Source organism: Schistocerca americana, chromosome 4 (assembly GCF_021461395.2).
Source record: "Schistocerca americana isolate TAMUIC-IGC-003095 chromosome 4, iqSchAmer2.1, whole genome shotgun sequence".
In the NCBI taxonomy this organism is placed as follows: Eukaryota; Metazoa; Arthropoda; class Insecta; order Orthoptera; family Acrididae; genus Schistocerca; species Schistocerca americana.
Genome location: NC_060122.1, coordinates 293,206,089 through 293,228,029, shown reverse-complemented (window position 1 = coordinate 293,228,029; position 21,941 = coordinate 293,206,089). Strand labels below are relative to the sequence as shown.

Genomic DNA, 21,941 nt, shown 5'->3' with positions numbered 1-21,941 from the left:
TGTTTCAGTAAATACATTAAAGTTACGTGAGTAGCGAAGTTTGAGTGCTCACAGCTCTATTTCCAAGTAGAATGTTTCGATATGTCAGAGCGAAATTTTAAAAGGTATCGGCTATTCATTTCTCCAATAAGCGATCACTGTCGATGTTGTGGCGTGTCCTGTCAGGAACAAATCTATGGGTGACCTTGCACGTAATTTCTGATCTCTCTCGCTATCTTCTTCGTTTTGGAGTTGTGTCACAGCCACGGGAACCGAGAATACGCCAACACAATTCATTTGTTGGCGATACTGGCAAACGTGTATAACATCGCGGATTAGGTATTTGGCGATAACTTTTATCTTTGGAAGCGTGGTGTCTGGTTAGTTTCCTGTTCCTTTCTTCTACAATCATGGCTGACACGTAAGTATGGTTAACTTGATAAATATCTGTTTACATCCTAGTTTAATATAGTGTATCATTAACGGGCATGTACTATTTAATTTAGACTGCAAATTTGAAGTCGTCGTAGTTGCAAGTAACGCACATAATCATATGTTCTAACACTTGTGCATCATGTGCGGGTTCGATTGTATTTTGTTGGTGTTGAGTGAGAAGTTGTCTGGTAATAACTGCGTTAAGCGTGATACCACCATTATTACAGCTGCTTTAATTGTTTAATTTGTAAGATTCTAGTGTGTAAAGTTTAACAAAAATCGCGGAAATCGCCTTGGTGTATAGTTACGGTACTCGTGTTTTGAGGGGCTACAGTAATCATCTGTTTCGTCCGGAAGAATTGTCGTAAGATAGCATTGTTAAATCACGGTGAGTGCACTGCTGCTTTTTTGTAAGTGGTAATTTGAAATTAATTACTAAGGAGGTGTGTTAACTATTACACATTCTCATTGAACTCAAACTCGTAATGTGTTGACTCCAGAAAACGTCTGTTTATTATACGTGTGTTGAAGGTATAGTTTTCTGAGCTGGAACAATCAAAGACAGTTATGTTCAGAACATTGTATGCACATGACATTGATTTATTCCCCTATTCCCGGGAAGTGTTTTTCTCCCAGCAAATGCCGATGCCAGGACAGTAGCCCTAATTCACCAATTCACGACAGTTAATGTGCCTCTTAAAGTTCTTCCTAGTATATTACGAAGATACGGGTCATATTTGTTAGTATTAGTAAAAATCTGGTATGCTCACAGTGAAGTAACAAGTCGTTACGTGAAATTATTTTGTGGTGGTCTCGGAATATTTATTTAAAACCACGTTTAGATTAAACCTGATGTATTATGGAGAAGTTTGATATGCCCTTTTTCTTATACATGTTACTCATTTTCAGTCAGAAAACTGAGAAGCCAGCAGCAAAAACCCCTGAAAAGGCTGAAAAAGTAAAAACACCAGAGAAAAAGAGCGATGCAGCGTCCAAGAAGTTACCTGCAGTGCCTGAATCTGTGCTCAAAAGGCGTAAACGCCGTGATGCATCCAAAGTTGCTCAGCTGAAGGCAACTCTTAAGGTACAAAATTGATGTTTATATTTTAATCACTGATTTATGTTGAATGTCAAGTGATTACTTCATGTAGCTATTTGAATGGTTTTGTGGCACAGAATGTGTATTGCATGTCTCTTTTTATGAAAGTGGCAATTTGAAGTTTCTTGTTCCCAAAATGCTAGGTGCAAGACGGGCCACTTTCTCACACTTTCCCCCCTGGAATCTGAAGTACAGTAATTTTATTCAGACATTTAACTATCGAAAATAATGCACATGTAAAAAATAGTGTGGTAGCTGTCAATTCTGTGGGATTTTTTTTGTCTTGCTAATAGAATTTAATACTCATGGTAGAATAAGTCTAAACACTCATATAAAAATGGCACTTTCAGTCCTTGCGTCCTGTCTCCCTGCCAACATTCATTCCCAGAGTAATTCGTGTGAATGTTTGGTCTAAATAAGACTGGCTGCTAAGTAGTGGTGCTTAATTCTTTGTAATAAGTCTAATATAAATGTGCCCATAATTAATTAGTTCTCACTCCACTCCCCGATCATTCGTGGCTCATTATTGTGGTACTTTTTAAAGACCTGTCTTGTGGTCGGTTTTGTTTTTCACATTTTTGTAAGCTGGAACTAGTTTTTTGTGATGTGATGGTTTGGTGAAAATTGTAGGTACTATTGTTAATATTACAGAAATTGATGTTTAAGAACTCATTTATTCATATTAGTAAATCATCAGTGAGAATGTACCTGATTCTGCTCCATATGTCATTGTTGTTTAAATAGGCAGGCTTAGTAAGTGGAGCAAAGTTTTTTCATCAAATCACGGTAAAAGGCAAATGACTCAGTGGTAATATTAGTAACACATTTGATATGTTAATAAACATTGAACCACCTCTGTGCTCCCATGATTTAATTACGAAACATTGATCCACCTTCCTTCCTCCCCACAATTTAAGTAAAATCATGTCTGTTGACAGTGTTATACCCTATACCCTTGTCAATGCAGAACACAATATTCCGACTCCCCATCTCGACAGTCGGTTGTTTAATATATTTTGCTTGCAGTAAGGGCAGGAGTTTGATACCTGGCGTTTCTTGTAAAGTACTGCATGTCTAGTCACAGAATTTTGTTTGTCAGCATTTGCTCAAACATTGCCTTGTTCTGTGGAGGCTCACACAACTTTACTTCTTAACAAGAAGTTCCACCTGACTGACTTTTCTGAAAGTACTTTCTATGCTGGTTCATTTGAGATATTGAATGTATTAAATGTAATAGAAACATGAGAAGCGGTATATTGTGGTCTGTGTGATTGTTGGAATCATTTTGCATGTGTAAACAATATTGAAAATGACTTACCTAAAGAAAGTGCCGAATGGATATGTCCAAGGTGTGCTGACAACTTCAAAATGATAGATAACATTGTAAAACCTAACGCAATATCTGATGATAGAAATTCTTAATTGTTAATTATTGCTTAGCTACAAACAAGAGGAATTAAAATTTCTGAGTGATGAAAATAGAAGACTTAAGTTTTACTTGGAAGAGAGTGATCTGCAGGTATGTGTTAATGTCTAAACCCATGGAAAGGACTGCCACAAAATGAGGTTAGGACTATAATGGCTCCCAATAACTGGCCAGAGGTAGTAGATGGGTAACTGTAAAATTGAAGGGGGGTTCCTGCAAACCTATTAACAATAAATATGGGCAGGACTTGGTTCTACCAATTAATAGCAAATATTTTTCACTTCAAAACACAGATATAGAAATTGTCAACACGCCCATATTATAAAGGTGGTGCAGGAGACTCGGAACCTAGTAAATAGCAAACTAATATGTAGGAAGGAATGCGAAAATATTTATTCAGACAGTTATGCTTGAACTGTGAGGTAATAAATGTGTTGTGCTTTGAATTGGAATGTGGTTGTTCATTATATGGCTAAAGTACCTGTGATGGTGTAAGTGTAAATCTATACTGGGATCAGAATTACTCTGTGATTGACATTTCAGCAAGTATAGCAGTAGATCCCAGCTGCCATCTAATTGTAGGGCTTTCTCAAGAGCCTTGCTGCATTGCCTGTTTATGAAGTGCGTGCAGTGCCTTTTAAAATGTGACAGGCTGGATTCCGGCAACACTGACACACCCCCCCCCCCTCCCCCAATGCAATCTGTCATTTGCAAAATAGTTTTATAGAGTACAAAGTTCACTTTGCTGAGTAATGTCCTGGTTTAATTGCATTTGAATGTCCATTTGTAGTGAGACAAGGTATCAAAAGGTATAGTGTTGATGCTAGTTCATACCTTTCAAAGGCACTATCACTTCTGCCAGATACTTATTGATTTTGACTTTGACTGTTGGTAGTTTAGCATGTGATGTAATTTTAAAGCTAATGTTATGGCCAGGGTGTTTCATTGTGCATAATTTTGAACTGGTGTCATTTTTTATTTTTTTCAGCAAAAGGCGCTTAAGTACAAGAAGAGGAAAGAGATTTTCAAAAGAGCTGAGAAATATGTTAGGGAGTACCACAGGAAGGAGCGAGATGAAGTTCGTTTGGCTCGGCAAGCAAGAAACCGTGGGAACTATTATGTCCCTGGGGAAGCACGTTTGGCATTTGTCATCCGTATTAGAGGGTAACAACAAATTTGTATTACTGCTTTGTGATTTGGTATGTTTGCATTGCGTTTTCATACACCTGTAAATACATTTACATTTAAAAGTTCATTCTTAACAGTGTTAACCAGGTAGCTCCCAAGGTGCGAAAAGTTCTGCAGCTGTTCAGGCTAAAACAGATCAACAATGGCATCTTCCTGAAACTGAACAAGGTAAGTTTTTTTTATAAGAAGCATATCAGTGTTTTACACAGTTAAAAGTGCCTTAAAAGATGTGTTTTTGGTTCACTACTTGGTTGGTGAGGGTACTTTGAGATTGCAGCAGAGTTTTTCTTTTCTGCATGTTGTTTAGGTGGCCTAATTATCTTTGATGGATGCTTTCAGTAATGTCTTGCTGCATGATCTCAAAACAGATATTTATTGTATCTGCTATACCATTGTTTGCTGTCATGTACCTGTTCTTGTGACAAATGGAAGATTTACAAATAGAGAAACTTAAACCTTGCTGGGACTAAAACATCTTTCCTTTTTTTCAATGGTGTTTTCCAACACCCTTGATCGTGATAACCATTAACTTCACAAGGAATTTGGAACTTAAACCTATCCACTGATCTTAATGTTTATATTCCAGAGAGCACTTGCTGATAGCAGATTAGTTAGAAACTTAAAAAAGTACCCTCAGTCAAATTTGCTAAGAAATTAGTGTATGTAATAATGGTTCTATTAGAATGTGACATTGAACTATGAATTGCCAACATGAGAAACTAGGAGATCTTTAATTTCAGTAAAACATTGACGAGTTAGATTTTGATAGCAGTCTCGTGCAAATATTAAAATGTTCGTAATTGTAGGAGGTCTACATACAGTTTAATCAGAAATGGAAATTTCTGAAGAAATGGCTCTTGGAAAGTGCCCAAATAAGAGTGCTTGCAGTTTGGTAACCTTTTACAAATTTTATAGAAAAATTATGGGACAAGGAAATTATCTGCTTACTGCTTAACCATAATTGCTGCCGATGGAAATTAACCAGCTATAAAATTCCAGTGGCTTATATTTGTTTGGTCACATGGGTGACTGTCCATTTGGTATACACCATCCTGGAAGTTATTCATTTTTCATTGTGTACCTGTCACAGTTTGGTCTTACTTTCTTGTACATTTCCCCTTGGATTCTGTCCTTTATTTCCAGCTTACACTTGGCTTTTGCTTCCCCTTTGCACATGATACTGAGGTTTCAACTTTGTAACTGGTATGTGTAGGTGCTAATTATCATTTGGGTATTTATCTTTTATCTAGTATGAAGTTTGGTCGTTCCAGCATATTATTTTGTTTAAATCTGAATTATCCTCTGGTAGAGGTTTTTGAAAGCCAAAATTACTTATGTCAGTGAATTTTTTATTTTATTTATTTTTTGTTAAGAAACAGAGTAGACACACATTATCTGAAAAAAGTCCTATATTACTTTTGAGTCAATGAACATGATAAATTGCATTTACCATGTAAAAGCATTAATGAGTCAAATGACTTGCCATATTTTTAAGAAGTATTTTAATTTTTTAATTCATGTGGTCCCTTTTTGTTCAGCCTCAAAAGTAAATAAAATGTCTTGAGTTACTTGCTTCCATGGTGGTCATATAATTATTTAAACAGCCAAACAAAGCCTTAAAAATAAATGTTCCACCAGAAGTTGGATTTTGTGCGGTAGTGTTTGGAGATAGCTTTTTCGTTAATGGCATTGAATGTTGAGCTTTTTCGTTAATGGCATTGAATGTTGAGCTTTTTCGTTAATGGCATTGAATGTTGAGCTTTTTCGTTAATGGCATTGAATGTTGAGCTTTTTCGTTAATGGCATTGAATGTTGAGCTTTTTCGTTAATGGCATTGAATGTTGAGCTTTTTCGTTAATGGCATTGAATGTTGAGCTTTTTCGTTAATGGCATTGAATGTTGAGCTTTTTCGTTAATGGCATTGAATGTTGAAACATTCTTTGTTGTATTATTGTCAAGTTCAGAAAGTCTAAAATGGGAAAATGGCTTACTACGCAGTCATCTGATAAGTCAGCCATAGGTTTGTTTATTCATAACTTAAGCTTCTTTTTTTAAAATGTACTAAAAGTTTTTCCTTTGATTGGAGTGCTCATTGGCTGTATCTTTCACAGGCAACAATAAATATGCTTCGTATTTGTGAACCATATGTGACTTGGGGAATACCAAACCTGAAGAGTGTGCGTGAGTTGATATACAAGAGAGGATTTGCTAAGATAAATGGGCAGAGAATACCAATTACTTCTAATGAGATTATTGAGAAGAAATTGGGTGAGTACTTAATTTTAAAGTAGGCATGTATGAATCAGTAATTGACAAAGTGTGCTAATAGTATGTGTTGTCAGCTGTGTTGGTTTGTCTACAGTGCAGTGTGTCCTTTGCGGCTAATCAGATGACACAAAAAACAATCTTCCTAATGCATCTATATGTAGTAGTTCTAAATGAACTTGACATACTTTTATATGAAATTCATTGTATTTTGTCTCCCGTAGCATATTGTTCCTTCTGTATGATACGTGCACTTAACGAGGTGATGCAGTAGCACCTAACTTCTGCATCATCATCATCTTGGACAGTTTCCAGCCACTGGCTGGGTCTGTCGGGAACACAAGCCTCTCCATCGTGTTCTGTCTTTCCACCATTCCCCCTCTTCCACCTTCGTCCAGTTCTCTCCTCTTCTCATCACACATTCCTTCACTCCCTTCACCCATCTATCTCTTGGTCTTCCTCTGGGCCTCTTCCCCTCCAGTTGCAGATCAAACATCCTCTTTGGAATTCTTCCCTCATCCATTCTCTTCATGTGTCCATACCACTGCAGTCTTGATTTTTCTATCCAGTCCTGTACTGGTTCCTCCTTTAGTCTTTCCCTCACATACACATTTCGCAATCTCTCGTCTTGTTACACCTAACCTGCTCCTCTGGAACTTCATTTCACTAGCCCGTATTCTAGACAATAAATATGCTTCGTATTTGTGAACCATATGTGACTTGGGGAATACCAAACCTGAAGAGTGTGCGTGAGTTGATATACTTCTGCTTAAAAGAACAAAATTCAGATGTCTGATTTAGGTTCTTAAATCAGCTATGACTTGCTGGTGTGATTCATTTTTAAAGGGCATGGCTAATTTTCTTTGCTTATTCTACCCTGTTTTTGATTTTTTCATTGTTTCAACATTTTTATTTTAAATGAAACATGATCTAAATAGCACAGTGATTAGATTTGTAGCAGCTGGATTGATTTCCTTGACCAGCAATCCTGATTTTGATATTGAATTCCCTAAAGAACTTCCGTGATGGTTCCTGTGACAAATTCGTGTACAATTCTGTATTGTCTTCAGTCTGATGGTGTGACTAGTCTCTGCTAGCGCAACTTTCATAAAAATGTTTGGAACTAGTGACTGTTCAAAAAAGCACATAAACAAGGTCTTGGAATTATTGGTAGCTTAACTTGTACAAAAATAAAATTATAGGGGAAGTTAGGGAGACTTTGGGTTGAAGATGTCTGCAGAATAAAAAGGAAATCAATTCCGTCAGCTGGACTAAGGAACCTGTGGCTGCAGATCGCATCTTTGTTCTTGCTGCTGTTTGGTAGAACAGATTTTATTTCTGTATTTCCATGTATCTTCGTGTTATCACTCTCCTATGATATTGGTTTCACTGAGATACCACCACATACAAAGTTTTCTATTTTAGAAAGTTAGTGATTCTGTAAGTTGTAATATAGTCCCTGTATACTGTTATTGTCCAGTCAGTTTTTAGCATGTATCATTATAAAAATTACTTTCTTAGATATGTAAATTCAAACAGAATACAAGCTTACCGGATATTTGACCAGAATTACTTGAGTGAGGGTTTTCTAGCAGATGGAACTAAATACATTGATCTTAACAGGACAAAATCCACAATTGTAAATTTAATTTTGGTAGTACCCCAAGGGAGTAATGGATTGTATTTGAATTATACAGGGTAGTCAGAAAATGTCTGAAACGCTTGTAGCAGTGTTGCAGGACGGGTTGTACTGAGACACAAATGTTAAGAAAAAAAAATAGATATGTTGCGCCATTTCAGAGCTATTTAGTGTTGGAGTTAGCCAGTCAGGTTTCATTGTAGTATGTTTAGCTGCTGATCCAGAACTGGTAACCGTATGGGAAGCAGTGACTTTCGTACATCATAATAGATGTTTTTTGGAAAGCCTGTAACTGCCATCCATTTATTAAATAATGGAACACTGTGCCAGTTACACACTCTTTTCATGCTTAGCATATGTGTCTTGAATTTTTTTCATTGTTAAACACAAATATTTGTCAGAATTTTGTTAGGTGTTCTGCGTCTTTTGCACTGTAGTCATCTTTTTGAGGTTGAAGTACTAACCCAACAACAGGTTAGTGGCACATTTTTTCTATGGCATTGTTCAGTGATGGCTGAACAAACTCAAATGGCAGATGCTACAAGAGGTGTTGTGCATAAGTAGTTCACTGCTGAACATTCATAAAGAATGGGGCAATGTTTTACTGCTCAAGAAATGACCACAATCAAACAAGAAGTTAAGGCCTGTATGTAGTTTTACAGTCAGTCCTTCTTTCCACATACCATTCATAAATGGACCAAGGCAGGTGGAAGTAATCTCTGCCGTACATTCTTAATGTGGCTTGCAAAGTATAATACAGATCTAAATATGACTTAAACTGAAAATTTAGCACTGAGAAAAAGTATAAATTGTTTCTGAACATAGGTATTTAAAAAAAAATTTTCAAATGCCTTTCTTCCTAACATTTGGCATTTAATCATCTCGCAAGCAGATAGTATATTATTGACATCTGTGTTTCTTAATCCCATATTCTCTGTACATACTGACATATATTGTGTGGCTAGTGCAGGTGAATATCCATAATATTTCTTGTCACATGCTTCAGTTATTATAACAGAATTATATATGACATGTTAATGTGTTTTTCAATCGTTCAGTAATAGTACTTTACATCACATTTTGGTCTAAGTAATATGTTTAAAAATTGGTCATGGTTTCATTGATGTTATCATTAATCTTTTCCCAGCATGTTTAATAACTGTTTAATTACTGAGGTTACTTAATATTTTAAAGAATGGTTCAGTTGTTACTAAGTATTTGGATATTGTTTAAAGATTTTGTTTTAATTATTGTTTAGGTAAAATGGGCATAATCTGTGTTGAAGACTTGATCCATGAAATCTTCACTGTTGGACCTAAATTTAAGTATGCCTCGAACTTCCTCTGGCCATTTAAGGTGGGTAACAAGCTTTTCATTTTTTGTGCTGTGTATGTACTTCTTGTAAATACATGTGTGTAGTAGCATAATGAGCCTAGACTTCTGGATAGTTTTCTGTTCTAAGTTAACTGTTGGAATAGTCTGTCCTTCTTTGTTCATAGACAGCACTTGGGATTTCAGGGCACGTATAGCTCAGCTTAAGGAAAAATTGTCAGCAATAATAAATCTAGGTTTTGTGGAATGACCACTGTGGTTAAATCTTCAGGAGGCTGAACTTCAAACATAATCCTTTCTTGTTTGTTTTCTGGATGTATGGAGCAGCAAGTTAACAAATTTAGGCCACATTTACACCTATTTCAAGAACAAAAAATGTGTTCACATCTGCACATTATTTTTTGTTATAGGAGTGCTATTAGATTTGTATTTAATGACCCATTCACACACTTGTGCAATACATATGGAAACTGTATCCACACTGTTCATTGGGTGGATAAGTTTTCAGGAACACCTACAATAGATGGATGTGAATGGGTGTGTGTAACTTTGTTAGTGTGCTTGTATACCAGGCTTTCTAAATTTTGAAAGAGTAAAGCAAAATGACCTAGAACTATGAAATAAATAGTTGAAGTTTGAAAACATAGTGAACTTCAACATTATTTTTCTGTGAGCCATGCTTCAAGATGCAAGAGTGGGAGGTGCAGTATTATAGTGTGGTGAACCCTTTTAGTGCCGAACACGATCTGATCGTGATGCCCTTCTCATTCATTTTTTCCGCGCTTGAAGGCAAAGTTATTATTTCCTAGCCAAGACTCAGAAGGAAGGTCGAAGGCACAGCATATCGATCTTCTTTTCGATTGTCAGTACGATATTTCGAGTAAAATAAACTTCTCTGGTGTTGTTTATTTACCGAGTATTTCGCGGCAGCATGGCGTTGTCAAGTAGGAAGTTGCGGTTCGATACGAGTGATTTAGACAATAATATGATAAGTAGTGAAAGTGAAGATGAATTTGCAGAAAGTGAATCGGATTATGAGATGTCCGTTGAAGGAGACTCGTCGTTTTCTTCTTCAAGTGACGATTGTGCGTCAGCAAATGACGACGACGACGACGACGACCAAACACAAGTGAATTGCAGTGCAAATACTTTTGTTGAAATAATGGATGAGACATCAGATAATCTGCCCCCTCCAAGCTTTGTGTATGCAGAAGCACCAGGCCCTAAACATATACCAGCAAACGGCACACCAATTGATTTTTTTCAATTTGTTCTTCTTGCAGCAGCTGCTTACGATTATGGTGACTTGAGACTAACAGATACGCTCGCCAGGTGATTCAGTCAACGCATTTATCGCCAAATTTCGAGAATCAAACAGTGGCAACCAACAACTGTAGCAGAAATGATGGCTTTTATAGCAGTGATTTTGAATATGGGACTGATTAAAAAAACAATTTTTAGTTGTTGGTCAACTGATCCAAACCTGTTGACACCGTGGTTTTCGCAAATGTTTTCACGCAACAGGTTTCAATTGTTGCTGCGGTTCTTGTAGACAGTTCGAAGATTCACTCTCCTGGTCACCCATTATATGACCCAACATCCAAATTTCAAGTGTTGGTGGATATTGCCAACAGTGTTTTCTGTCGGTGCTACACTCCACACCAGCAACTGAGTGTAGATGAGTCTTGTTGGGACAAAGGCGCACTCACAGCTAATCCAGTACCTTCCCAATAAACATAATCACAAATGAGGAGTCAAATTTTGGATTCTGTGTGATTCAGTAGTAAATAACTGTCTAGGGTTTTATGCATACCGTGGTGCAAAAGTGATGACAAAAACGAAATAAAAGAGAATGGCCTGGGATATGTAGTCGTCATGAAACTACTAGCTCTTGGGAGCTACATGCAAAAAGGTTACCATGTGTTTTGCGATAACTTTTTTACATCTATTCCTCTGGCAGAAAAGCTGTTTTCAGTTAGCACTTATCTAACGGGAACAATTAGAAGAAACAGAAAATTCCTGCCACGTGGTCTTCTGTCGAATTATGCTGTAGGTCAGCTAAAGTTTTTCAAGGAATCTTTTATACTTCTCTGTGGCTTCAGACAGAAGAAATCAGAGAAATCCAGTCCTCCTTGTGAGTACATCATCCTCTGCTACATCATCAGAAAAGACAATTCGCAATAGACAGTCAGTCAAGAAACCGGATGTAATTTTTGAATACAATAAGTATATGGGTGGCATTGACTCATCTGATGGCATACTGCTATTTAGATGAGGAGGACTGTCAAGAGGTGGAAGAAGGTAGTGTTCAGCATAATTGCCAGGATGTTGCTGAATGCATATGTTTTGTATAAGGAAAGCTTAAACCCCAGCGACAAACCACTGACACAGCTGAAGTTTAACAGCATAGTCATATGCAAACTTTCTCAACAGTGGTTTCAGGCAAGGACTGCAACCACATGTGCAATAGATATAAATGTACCTGCTCCAACACTATATGGTGTAGACTCTTCCGGGGAGAAAGGAACGCTACTGTAGTGTTTGTTCTACGAAGGATAAAAAGCGGCGTTCACAATCAGTATGTGTTTGTTGCAAGAAAGGACTGCAGCCTTCATGTGTTGGTCAGCATGTGGTGGTGGTCAGCATGTGTGCAAGTAGTTGTCACCTCACATTTGTCACCTCACATTTGTCAGTGATTTATGACTGAAGAACTGAGAACGTGTTCAGAGCAAAACATTTTTTTTGTAATGTTATGTTCTTTTTTATTTTTTCCGTAGTGAAATAAAAAAAATTGTATTCCTTTATGATGTTTTTGTTAAGGAAACTACAGAGATTCCATATACAGTGAAACCTCTATATAACATTTTCAATGGACCACAAATTCTGAACACTGTGTAGAGGAAAACACTATAAAGAGGAAGGCTTCCAAATAATAATTATAGGGCATTACTGAAGATCAGGATACCACTAATCAGCTTTGACAAATGGTGCCAAAGATGACGTTTTAAATTTTCACAACATATGATATATTCATTGCAAATGATCAATGTATCAACTGATTAGTTTTTTAATTAAAACATGGGGCTCGGTAGGTGGATGGGTGAAAGTAAATGGATAAGTTTGTACAAAAAAGTTATAACACATTCTTAAGATTGACATCATTCTCCAAAGCTGAAGGTGGTATCCCATTCTTCAGTTGACCCAGTTATAGAATATGAGCTAAATTTTGTTTATGATATACAGTACTGAACATATTACATAAAAACACAGTAAATGGGACAGATTAAAAAAGAATTAGTTACAAAAAAATTACTTCAATAATTAAATTATCAAATGGAACTTAAATTTGCACAAAACTCTAGGTACCTAAGCAATCAGAAAATAACATACCTATGATTTTTTAAAATATTCAAGCAGGCTTGCTTGTTTTCTGTTTCTCCTAGACTCTATGGCAATCATTTCTTGCTCCAAATGAGCAAGTTGAACTACTGTTCTGTCCTCAAGTCTATGGGCCATCAAGTACCTCCTGAATGTTTCAAAGGCTTCAGCTGCCTTAGTATATGAGGGCACTGCCTATTAATTGGTGAAACTCTTGCAAATCACTTCCAACTTCTTCCACAGGAGCTGCCATCTCATTTTCACAGAATCCCGCTTTTGTGAAACAGTTTTTAATAGTTTCAGCACTTACTTCCCTCCACGAGTACATAATTAAATTTATTGCCTATAAAATGTTCAGCTTCAGTTGTGAGCTTTGCTGGCTTCCCCAGTTTTCTTTGGTCCATCAAATTCAAGGCCTTTTTTACAAGGGCTGCCCTATATTTAACCTTAAGGGCGTGTATTATGCCCAAGTCCAAAGGTTGCAGACGGCTGGTGCAGTTGGGTGGCAGGTAAATTACTTTAACATTTCTCAGAAAGGGTACGTCTGGTGGATGTGCCGCACATCAATCCACAAACAGCAGCACTTTTCTTGCAGCACTCCCCATTTTGGCGTCAAATTCTCTTAGAAAATGTAAAAATATTTCACTCGTCATCCATGCCTTGGCATTGTTTGTATATTTGCACGGAAACGTGGAAATGTTTTTGAAGCAACTCGGATTTTTTGGCTTCCCGATAACCAAAGGTTTCAGTTTTTCACTGCCATCAGCGTTTGTACACAACAAAACGGTAAGACGTTCCTTGTTCTTCTTACCGCCATGGCAATTTTCCCCAGAAAAACATGCCGGTTTCGTCAGCGTTACAAATGTCACGCAGTTTGTAGCCCTGTATCAGATTAGGAAGAGTCTGTATCCACTGAGCTACAGTTGGTTCGTCCACACTTTTACTTTCTCCACATTCCGATATGTACACAACACCATGACGCTGCCGAAATTTATCAATCCATCCATTGGACGCCTTAAAATTGTCCATTCCTAACTGAAGTGATATTTGAAGTGCCTTCTCCTTCAAAATAGTTCCGTTTATAGGAATGTTTGCAGCACGTGCTTGCTGAAACCAAGTTAATAAAACTTTTTCCATTTCGTCGTAAGTCGATTGTTTCAAACACACATGTTTTGAATTTCCACAATTCTCAAACCCTTCCATTATCGACGATCTGTTTTTCGTAATCGTGTTGCGTGTTGAGGGGGCCAGTCCCAATTGCTTCGCTAGCTCCACGCGACTCATGCCAGGAGATGCCTCCACTTTTTTAATAATAGAAACCTTCTCTTCCAGAGAAATATTCTTCCGCTTTTCACCCATGTCCACTGATGAAAGCTTTAAAAAAAAAAAACGTTATATCGAAGACACACACTTACTAGGCACACGAACTGTTTGCTGCTCAGCTCACACAACATGCTTCTAAGTACTAATACAAAGCATCGACTGAAATGGCGCCAAAAAGATCGCAAGCAGAATGTGCGTCACATGTCACGTGACCGGGTTTTGCCGCTGACATATGAAATACGCTGAGCGCGGGCTTTCCGAGCCAGTGCAAACTGTGAAACCACATAACGGAAAACGATGCGTCTACATCCAGTCACTTAACCGTTATAAAGAGGTAAATAATTGACCAGGGTTCCAAAAATATGAGTGTTACATGGAGGAAACTGCAATATAGAGGAAACGCAGTAAAGAGGAAAATTTAACTTTGTTTATATGGGCTTTTAGTTGGGACCGAAGAAAACGGACGTAACATAGAGGAAAACATTATATGGAGGAACGTTATAAAGTGGATTCACTGTATACCTGAAATTTTTGAGTATGTCATCATTTGATGGGCCTCAGAGTAAACTGAAATCAGAGTTTTAATTTTTTCGATAAACCCCATAATGAAAATAATTTTTTTCTCTGAAAATATGTTCTTTGACAATGTGTATTGCACATATTACTGTAGCCAGCAGCATTCCCTAAAAAGTAAACAAAAATTACATTCCTTTATGCATTAGTTTAGATTTTATTGCAAGTATGTCAGAAGTCTGCATTTTACTGTAAAATCGCATGGCACTTTTAACATGATCTTTTGAGAAAACGTCTGGCACTAAAAGGGTTAAAATTATCAGTGACTTCTGATGTTTGGCTCACAGGAGGGGCTGCGACACCATTGCATAGGTGACACCAATGGCAGGTCAGCTTTCCCTACCACACTGCCAGCCATTTGGTGGGTAAAGTGCCCTGTTGCCATGCTGTGGATAAACAGCACTGTGTGGTGTTGCACATTAGATGCATCTGTCACCTCTTGTCAGGTGGTATTTTTTTGTGTTGACATGTTTTCCAGTTAATGACCCAATGACTTAACTTAGAGATGTTTAAAGCATTTGTGGATTTAAGAGATTGCTTTTGACAGTGATGACTGGAGTTCTACTTAGAATTCTGAAGGTAGCAGGGATAACACAGGAGCAAAAGGTTATTTGCAACTTGTACAGATATCAGACTGCAGTGAACAGTCAAAGGATGTGAAAAGGAAGCAGTAGTGTAGTTACAGAATGAGATAGATAGTTGGAGTTGACCTTGATGTTTCTCCCCATCTGTACATTAAGCAAGCTGTGAAAGATACCAAGGAGAAATTTAGAAAGGGAATTAAAATTCAGGAAGAAGAAATAACTTTGAAATTTACTGAAGACATTGTAATTGTCGGATGGCGAAGGGCTTGGAAGAGCAGTTGGATGGAATGTCATGGATGTGTGGTGTCTGTTTTCTCAGACATGTTCAAAAGAACACACATGCATTCACATAATTGATTCACCTCAGTGAGTAATAATCAACACACCTCCAGTGTTTATGCACAATCACATTCGACCTGTGGTAATCTCAAAGTAGTGAGCAAGGACGACATGGATGGTGACTGCAGATAGGTTGTGCTAGGTGGGAGTATGGGTCAGCCAATGGGTGTATCGAGATGGTCTTGTGTGATGCTGTGCCTGGATGGTGCAGTGGTTAATGCAGCACACATTTTCACTCGTTGCTGCTGAGTTTTGCATCAAGTCTCAATGCAGCTGACATCAGTAGTTCCTTCTTTCTTTTCTAGCCCTTTGCCTTCAATTTACATAATATGAATGGAGTGAGTAGTGTCTTGGAAACAGAGTATAAGATGAACATGAAATGTAAAACAAGAGTAGCAAAATGTAGTTGTATAAAGTCGGGAAATGTTGATGGAATTAGATTGGGAAATAAGACACTAAATGTAAAGGAGCTGTGCTTGGTGTGGAGCAAAATAACTCTGGGACTATATAAAGTGTAGTCAGTAGCAAGAAATGCATTTCTGGGAAAAAATGGTAATTTGTTAACATCAGATATAAAGTGTTTTGATGTCTTTCCTGAAGGTATTTATCTGGAGGTTGGCTTGTACAGAGTTGAAATGTGAAAGATTAAAAGTTCAGGTAACAATTGAATAGAAGTTTTTGAAATAATTCTACAGAAAAATACTGAAGATTGGACTGTTAAATTGAATAACTCAAGAAGGTACTGAATCAAATTGTGGAAGAAAGAAATGTATGCCACAGCCTGACTAAAAGATCCGTTAACACATCTTGTGGCATTGTGGAGTCAGTTTTGTAGTGAAGGTAAATGTGTGTTTGGGGGGGAGGGGGTGTTCATAAAAATTGGAGAGTGAGACCAACTTGAATCAAGTAAGCAACCCCTTCAACCTGTAGTTAGCAGTAGTTAACACAGAAAGATTTGGACTAGGCAACTAATGTGAAGAGCTGCATCAAACTGGTCTTTGTACCACTAATAATGATTTTAATTTGTTTAGTGTAGAGGACAAAAACTGCAAAATGTTAATTTTCGTAGTTTATAGTTCTCCAAAAGGAGGCTCAAAATCTGTATGCATGGGTTAGCATGATGCATGGATTGTAGGTATTGGTCAACAAGTCCATGGCAACAACTCTGACATGAATTGTTGCCTTCCAGCTTGTTGAAAATAATAGTGCACTTCGTATACAAGTGACATGTATGTGTTACATGCTGCATGTGTCTAGTGCTACAATTTGACATTATAGCTTAATGTACAGCTTCCAGATTGTGGTCTCCATGTACATACTTTGAAAAAAAAAAGAGAGAGAAATGCTGATAATTGTATCAATATTTATCATTTTTTAATTGAAATTTGTCATTAAGTTTCTAAATTTTATTATTCCTTAAATAAATTTGTAAAAATTACAAAGTGCATTTTTTATTAATTTAATTTATTATTCAACAGTTCTGTCTTGCCAGTCCTTGGAATTTAATAGAGTAGTTACTGAAATTGGAACAGATTGTTTGCTAGAAGGGCCTTAAATCCCTTCTCAGGACTAAAATGTATAAAGAAACTTATCACTAAAATCAATGCAGAGAGAGACAATTTAGACCAGTTTCCACTTTCCTTATGAACTTGGTGCAGGTTTATGCTTAGATTCTGGAGATCTGTTTCTAGGCAAAATATATTTATGTTCAGCTATCTGTGATTGCCATATATTAAAGTACAGGCAAGTTGCACTGTACTAGGTTTCCAGTGGAGATTTTTTGCAATGGGCAGTATAGTGTTTAAATATAAAGTGAACTCGGTGTTGCATCCTGTACTGAAGAGTACACAGTTTGAAGATAAGTAAAGCAAATTGTTGAAATTTTTCACTTGAAAACTTGACTGCCTGTAGGAGACCCACTTTCCAGTAGTTTTGGACAGTCTACAGATATTAAGGAGAGGCTGTGACTGACATGTTACTAAGAGTGTCAGTATATAAGCTAGAACCACTTGCAAATAACTCCTATGAAAGGATGTAGGTTGCCATGCTACAATCCTGGAAAGAAATTGGGGGCAATTGCCATTACACTGTTTCATATTGAGTGTAATCCTTTGGACCATTCAACATGAAAAATTTTGTAAAGACATCACCTATACCCATCTGTTATAAATGCAAGACAGAAAATTCTTAATACTTAGGACAGTGGCAAAGTTGAGTTCCACTTGTCTGCCTGGATGCAAATTCTACAATATATTTTACTATTTGATTCAGATGTTGAAGCTGAAAGTGAATCAGTTATGGAAAGTAAGTAAGGATGTTTAACTTTAGATTCAGTATGTAATGGGAGGTGATTATTAGATTATCATGAGTGATTGAATTGTAATAGAGGAAGGAATACAAGATTTACAGGGGAATATGGGGTTCATAGTAGAATGAGAGAGAAGAATGAATAATTGAGTTATGCAGTAAAATGCTAAATTTGTGATCCCTTGATGCCTCAGAACATGTCCTACCAACCGGTCCCTTCTTCTTGTCAAGTTGTGCCACAAACTCCTCTTCTCCCCAATTCTATTCAGTACCTCATTAGTTATGTGATCTACCCATCTGATCTTCAGCATTCTTCTGTAGTACCACATTTCAAAAGCTTCTATTCTGTTCTTGTACAACCTATTTATCATCCATGTTTCACTTCCATCCATGGCTACACTCCATACAAATACTTCCTGACACTTAAATCTATGCTTGATGTTAACAAATTCCACTTCTTCAGAAATGCTTTCCTTGCCATTGCCAGTCTAAATTTTGTATCGTCTCTACTTCGACCATCATCAGTTATTTTGCTCCCCAAATAGCAAAACTCTCTTACTACTTTGTGTCTCATTTCCTAATCTAATACCCTCAGCATCACCTGACTTAATTCGACTACATTCCATTATCCTCGTTTTGCCTTTGTTGATGTTCATCATATATCCTCCTTTCAAGACACTGTCCATTCCGTTCAACTGTTCTTCCAAGTCCTTTGCTGTCTCTGACGGAATTACAATGTCATCGGCGAACCTCAGTTTTTATTTCTTCTCCATGGATTTTAATACCTACTCCGAATTTTTCTTTTGTTTCCTTTACTGCTTGCTCAATCACAGAAATTGGACAGCTACATAAGTGAATGTGAAGAGACATGGGGTAACAGAAGAAATACATTATTGATGAAAGAAAGGAAAAGAATGTTAAGAAATAAACAGGAAGTGCAAGGAAGCAAAGGAGACAGAGATGCAGGAAAAATCTAAAGCATTGGAAAAGAAATAGTTTGTTAGACTGATCTGATGGAAGTCATCAACATGGAATACAGTGAGAATTCTACTGTTAAATACAGAGGAGAAAGCAGATGGTTGAGAAGAGTATATTATGAACCCCTCTGACTGGGAGAATCTGTCTCGTGATGTGGTACAACTAGGAGTCAATGTGGAAGACACAAAGGATGCAGTGTTAGAGATACAGTTTAGGAAAATTTGCAATTGGACAAGGCAGAAGGGTTAAACACATCTAATTTCTAAAACATTGGGGAAGTGGCAACCATATGATAATTAAAGTTGATATGTTGAATTGGGGACATTAGAATTACCATCACTTTCAGTAGAAATACCATCAGACTTGTGGAAAAATATTCACACAATCCCAAAGATACCAAGGTCAGATAGGTGTAAGAACTACTGTGAGGTCATTTTAATGTATCTGGGCTCTAAATTAATAACAAGAATCATAGAGAGAAGAATAGAAAAGAAAATTGAGCTGTTTGATCGCTTAGCAGTTTGGGGTTTTGGGAAGATAAAGGAAGCAGCAGTTCAGATGTTGCACTTGATAGTGGAAGCAAAACCTAGAAAACTCAATACACATGGAGTTATTGATATAGAAAAAGTTTTAATTCAAACTGGCACGAGATATTAGAAATTCTGAGAAACAGAAATGAGCTGTAGGGGAGGGTTGGTAATATAAAATACATAAGACACAAGAGGAACAAATAAAAGTGGAAGACCAAGAATGAAGTGCTTGGGGGTTGTTTTTCTTTATTCATTTTGACACAGGTTTCATGCCCTGGCCACAGAATAAAAACATTGCAAGTGCAGTCTGAAACCATGTGTGTAGAACTAAGTCGTGGATGGACTTAACAATAGAAAAACCCTGCAGGCAGTTGGGCTCCGGAGACAGTGGGTGTGTGAACACGGGGTGTGTGCATGTGTGTGTGTGTTTTCTATTTTGGAACAGTTTTGTCCAAATGCTTAATATTATAACAGTCTTTTTCTCTGTGCTTTTATAACACTTGGAGCCTTGTCTGTGGGGGTCAGCAGCAATCTATTCTTTCCATTTTGGTAGAACTAGGCTGCCATGTGAATGCAGGCCCTGCATACAAATAAATCTGTAGATTCATTTGACTAATTAATTAATTACAGTTTATCGTTTGTATCAACCTATAGATAGCTATAAAGTGTTGGTCATGGTATCCACATTTATAGTTGCAATAGCTATTGTTACTGAGGATAAATGCTGTAATTGGAAAGAGATTCTGAAGTTTTACTTTTTGTTTCAGCTCAATACACCAACTGGTGGTTGGCGCAAGAAGACAAACCATTATGTTGAAGGTGGTGACTTTGGAAATAGGGAGGACAAAATAAATGAACTGCTCCGCAGAATGGTGTAATTGAAAGACTTTAATAAATATGTAATTAAATGTGAAGTTTGCAGTACTTACTTTTCATACCTACATCTACATGGATACTCTGCAAATCTCATTTAAGTTCCTGGCAGATGATTCATCGAACCACCTTCAAAAATTTCCTATACAAATCTCGTATAGCGCGGGGTAAAAACTAACACCTATATCTTTCCGTGTGACCTCTGATCTTTTATTTTATTATGGTGATCGTTCCTCACTATGTATGTTGGCATCAACAAAATATTTTCTCATTCAGAGGAGAAAGTTGCTGATTGAAATTTCATCAGAAGATTCCACTGCAACAAAAAATACCTTTGTTTTATTGATGTCCACCCCAAATCCTGTGTTGTTCGTGACACTCCTCCCATATTCTGCGATAATATAAAACATGCTGCCCATCTTTGAACTTCTTCTCAGTACTGTTATCTGGTAAGTTTACCACCCGCTTAGAAGTATTCTGAAAGAGGATGGACAAGTGTAGTGTAGGCAGTCTCTTTAGTATATCTGTTACATTTTCTAAATGTTCTGCCATTGAAACAGTCTTTGGGTAGCCTTCCCTGCAACATTTTCTGTGTGTTTTTTCCAATTTAAGTTGTTCATAATTGTAATTCCTAGGTATTTAGTTGAATTTACAGCCTTCAGATTTGACTGATTAATCGTGTAACTGAAGTTTAATGGATTCCTTTCAGCACTAAAGTGGATGACCTCACACCTTTTGTTGTTTAGGGTCAGTTGCCAATTTTTTGCACCATTATAGATATCTTTTCTAAATAGTTTTCTAATTTGATCATCTGATGACTTTACTAGTCGATAAACGACAGTGTCATCTGCAAACAACTTAAGATGGCTGCTCAGACTGTCTCCCAAATTGTTTAAGATAAGGAACAGCAAAGGGCCTAGAACACTACCTTGGGAGACGCCAGAAATCACTTCCGTTTTACTAGATGACTTTCCGTCAATTACTATGAACCGTGACCTCTATGCCCATTTTTTGAAATTTTGTAAAAAAATATTTGTCTTTAGTGAAGTTTTCTTCCAGATTCTATTACTGTTTTACATTTTTCGTTTAAATTTATTCGGAAAATTTAAGTGGTTGTAACATCTACCTCCCTTGGTAGTAGATGTGACTTCCCACAATGGTCGTCTAACTCTGCAGATAATAGCATTACGTGACCTTAGAACACACAGACATATTTCTCTGGGTTGACAGCAACAATGGTGTCAACAATGATTCATTTCCCTGTGGTTCTTTATTGTTTCCTGCTAGTGGTACTTAGTCCAGTATTTTATACAACTATGATTGAAAGTGTATCGACTGACAGAAATATCACAGCTTGTGGAAGCATCTACAGATTCTGAAATTGCATTTGATGACACTGATGATGTAGTGAGTGAACCTGAGGAGGAATGTTGTGCGTGAGGATAGAATACCTACAGAAGCTGAAGATGGACTCGGGGCACCTCAAACAGATGATAATTCAGCTTGCAAGGTTAGTGACAAGTCAATTACAAACAAAGGAAAAATTTGTAGCTCCAAACCTCCTCACATTAGAAGATGAGTAGCACAAAACATAGCGACAGAAAGAGGAGGAATAAGAGACGAAGGTACCATGGGAACAATAAGAGTATCATTTGAAAAGTGTTTATCACCAGAAATGGTCAACATCATAATA

At 37.1% G+C, this 21,941-nt stretch overlaps 1 protein-coding gene across 1 annotated transcript; it reads left to right on the top strand.

Moving 5' to 3' along the window:
- Nucleotides 1-265: 265 nt before the first annotated feature.
- Nucleotides 266-20,289, top strand: LOC124613145 (60S ribosomal protein L7). Its single transcript, XM_047141762.1, has 7 exons — nucleotides 266-400; nucleotides 1,324-1,498; nucleotides 3,928-4,103; nucleotides 4,205-4,295; nucleotides 6,239-6,395; nucleotides 9,290-9,387; nucleotides 20,143-20,289. The coding sequence occupies exons 1-7, from the start codon at nucleotides 390-392 to the stop codon at nucleotides 20,251-20,253; spliced, it is 819 nt and encodes a 272-aa protein (XP_046997718.1). The 5' UTR covers nucleotides 266-389; the 3' UTR covers nucleotides 20,254-20,289.
- Nucleotides 20,290-21,941: the final 1,652 nt, after the last annotated feature.

Bases quoted from the DNA above. Each gene is read 5' to 3' on its own strand.
- LOC124613145 (XM_047141762.1), top strand. The intron at 4,296-6,238 runs GTAAGTTTTTTT...TATCTTTCACAG, and splicing joins TCTTCCTGAAACTGAACAAG to GCAACAATAAATATGCTTCG. The intron at 6,396-9,289 runs GTGAGTACTTAA...ATTATTGTTTAG, and splicing joins GATTATTGAGAAGAAATTGG to GTAAAATGGGCATAATCTGT.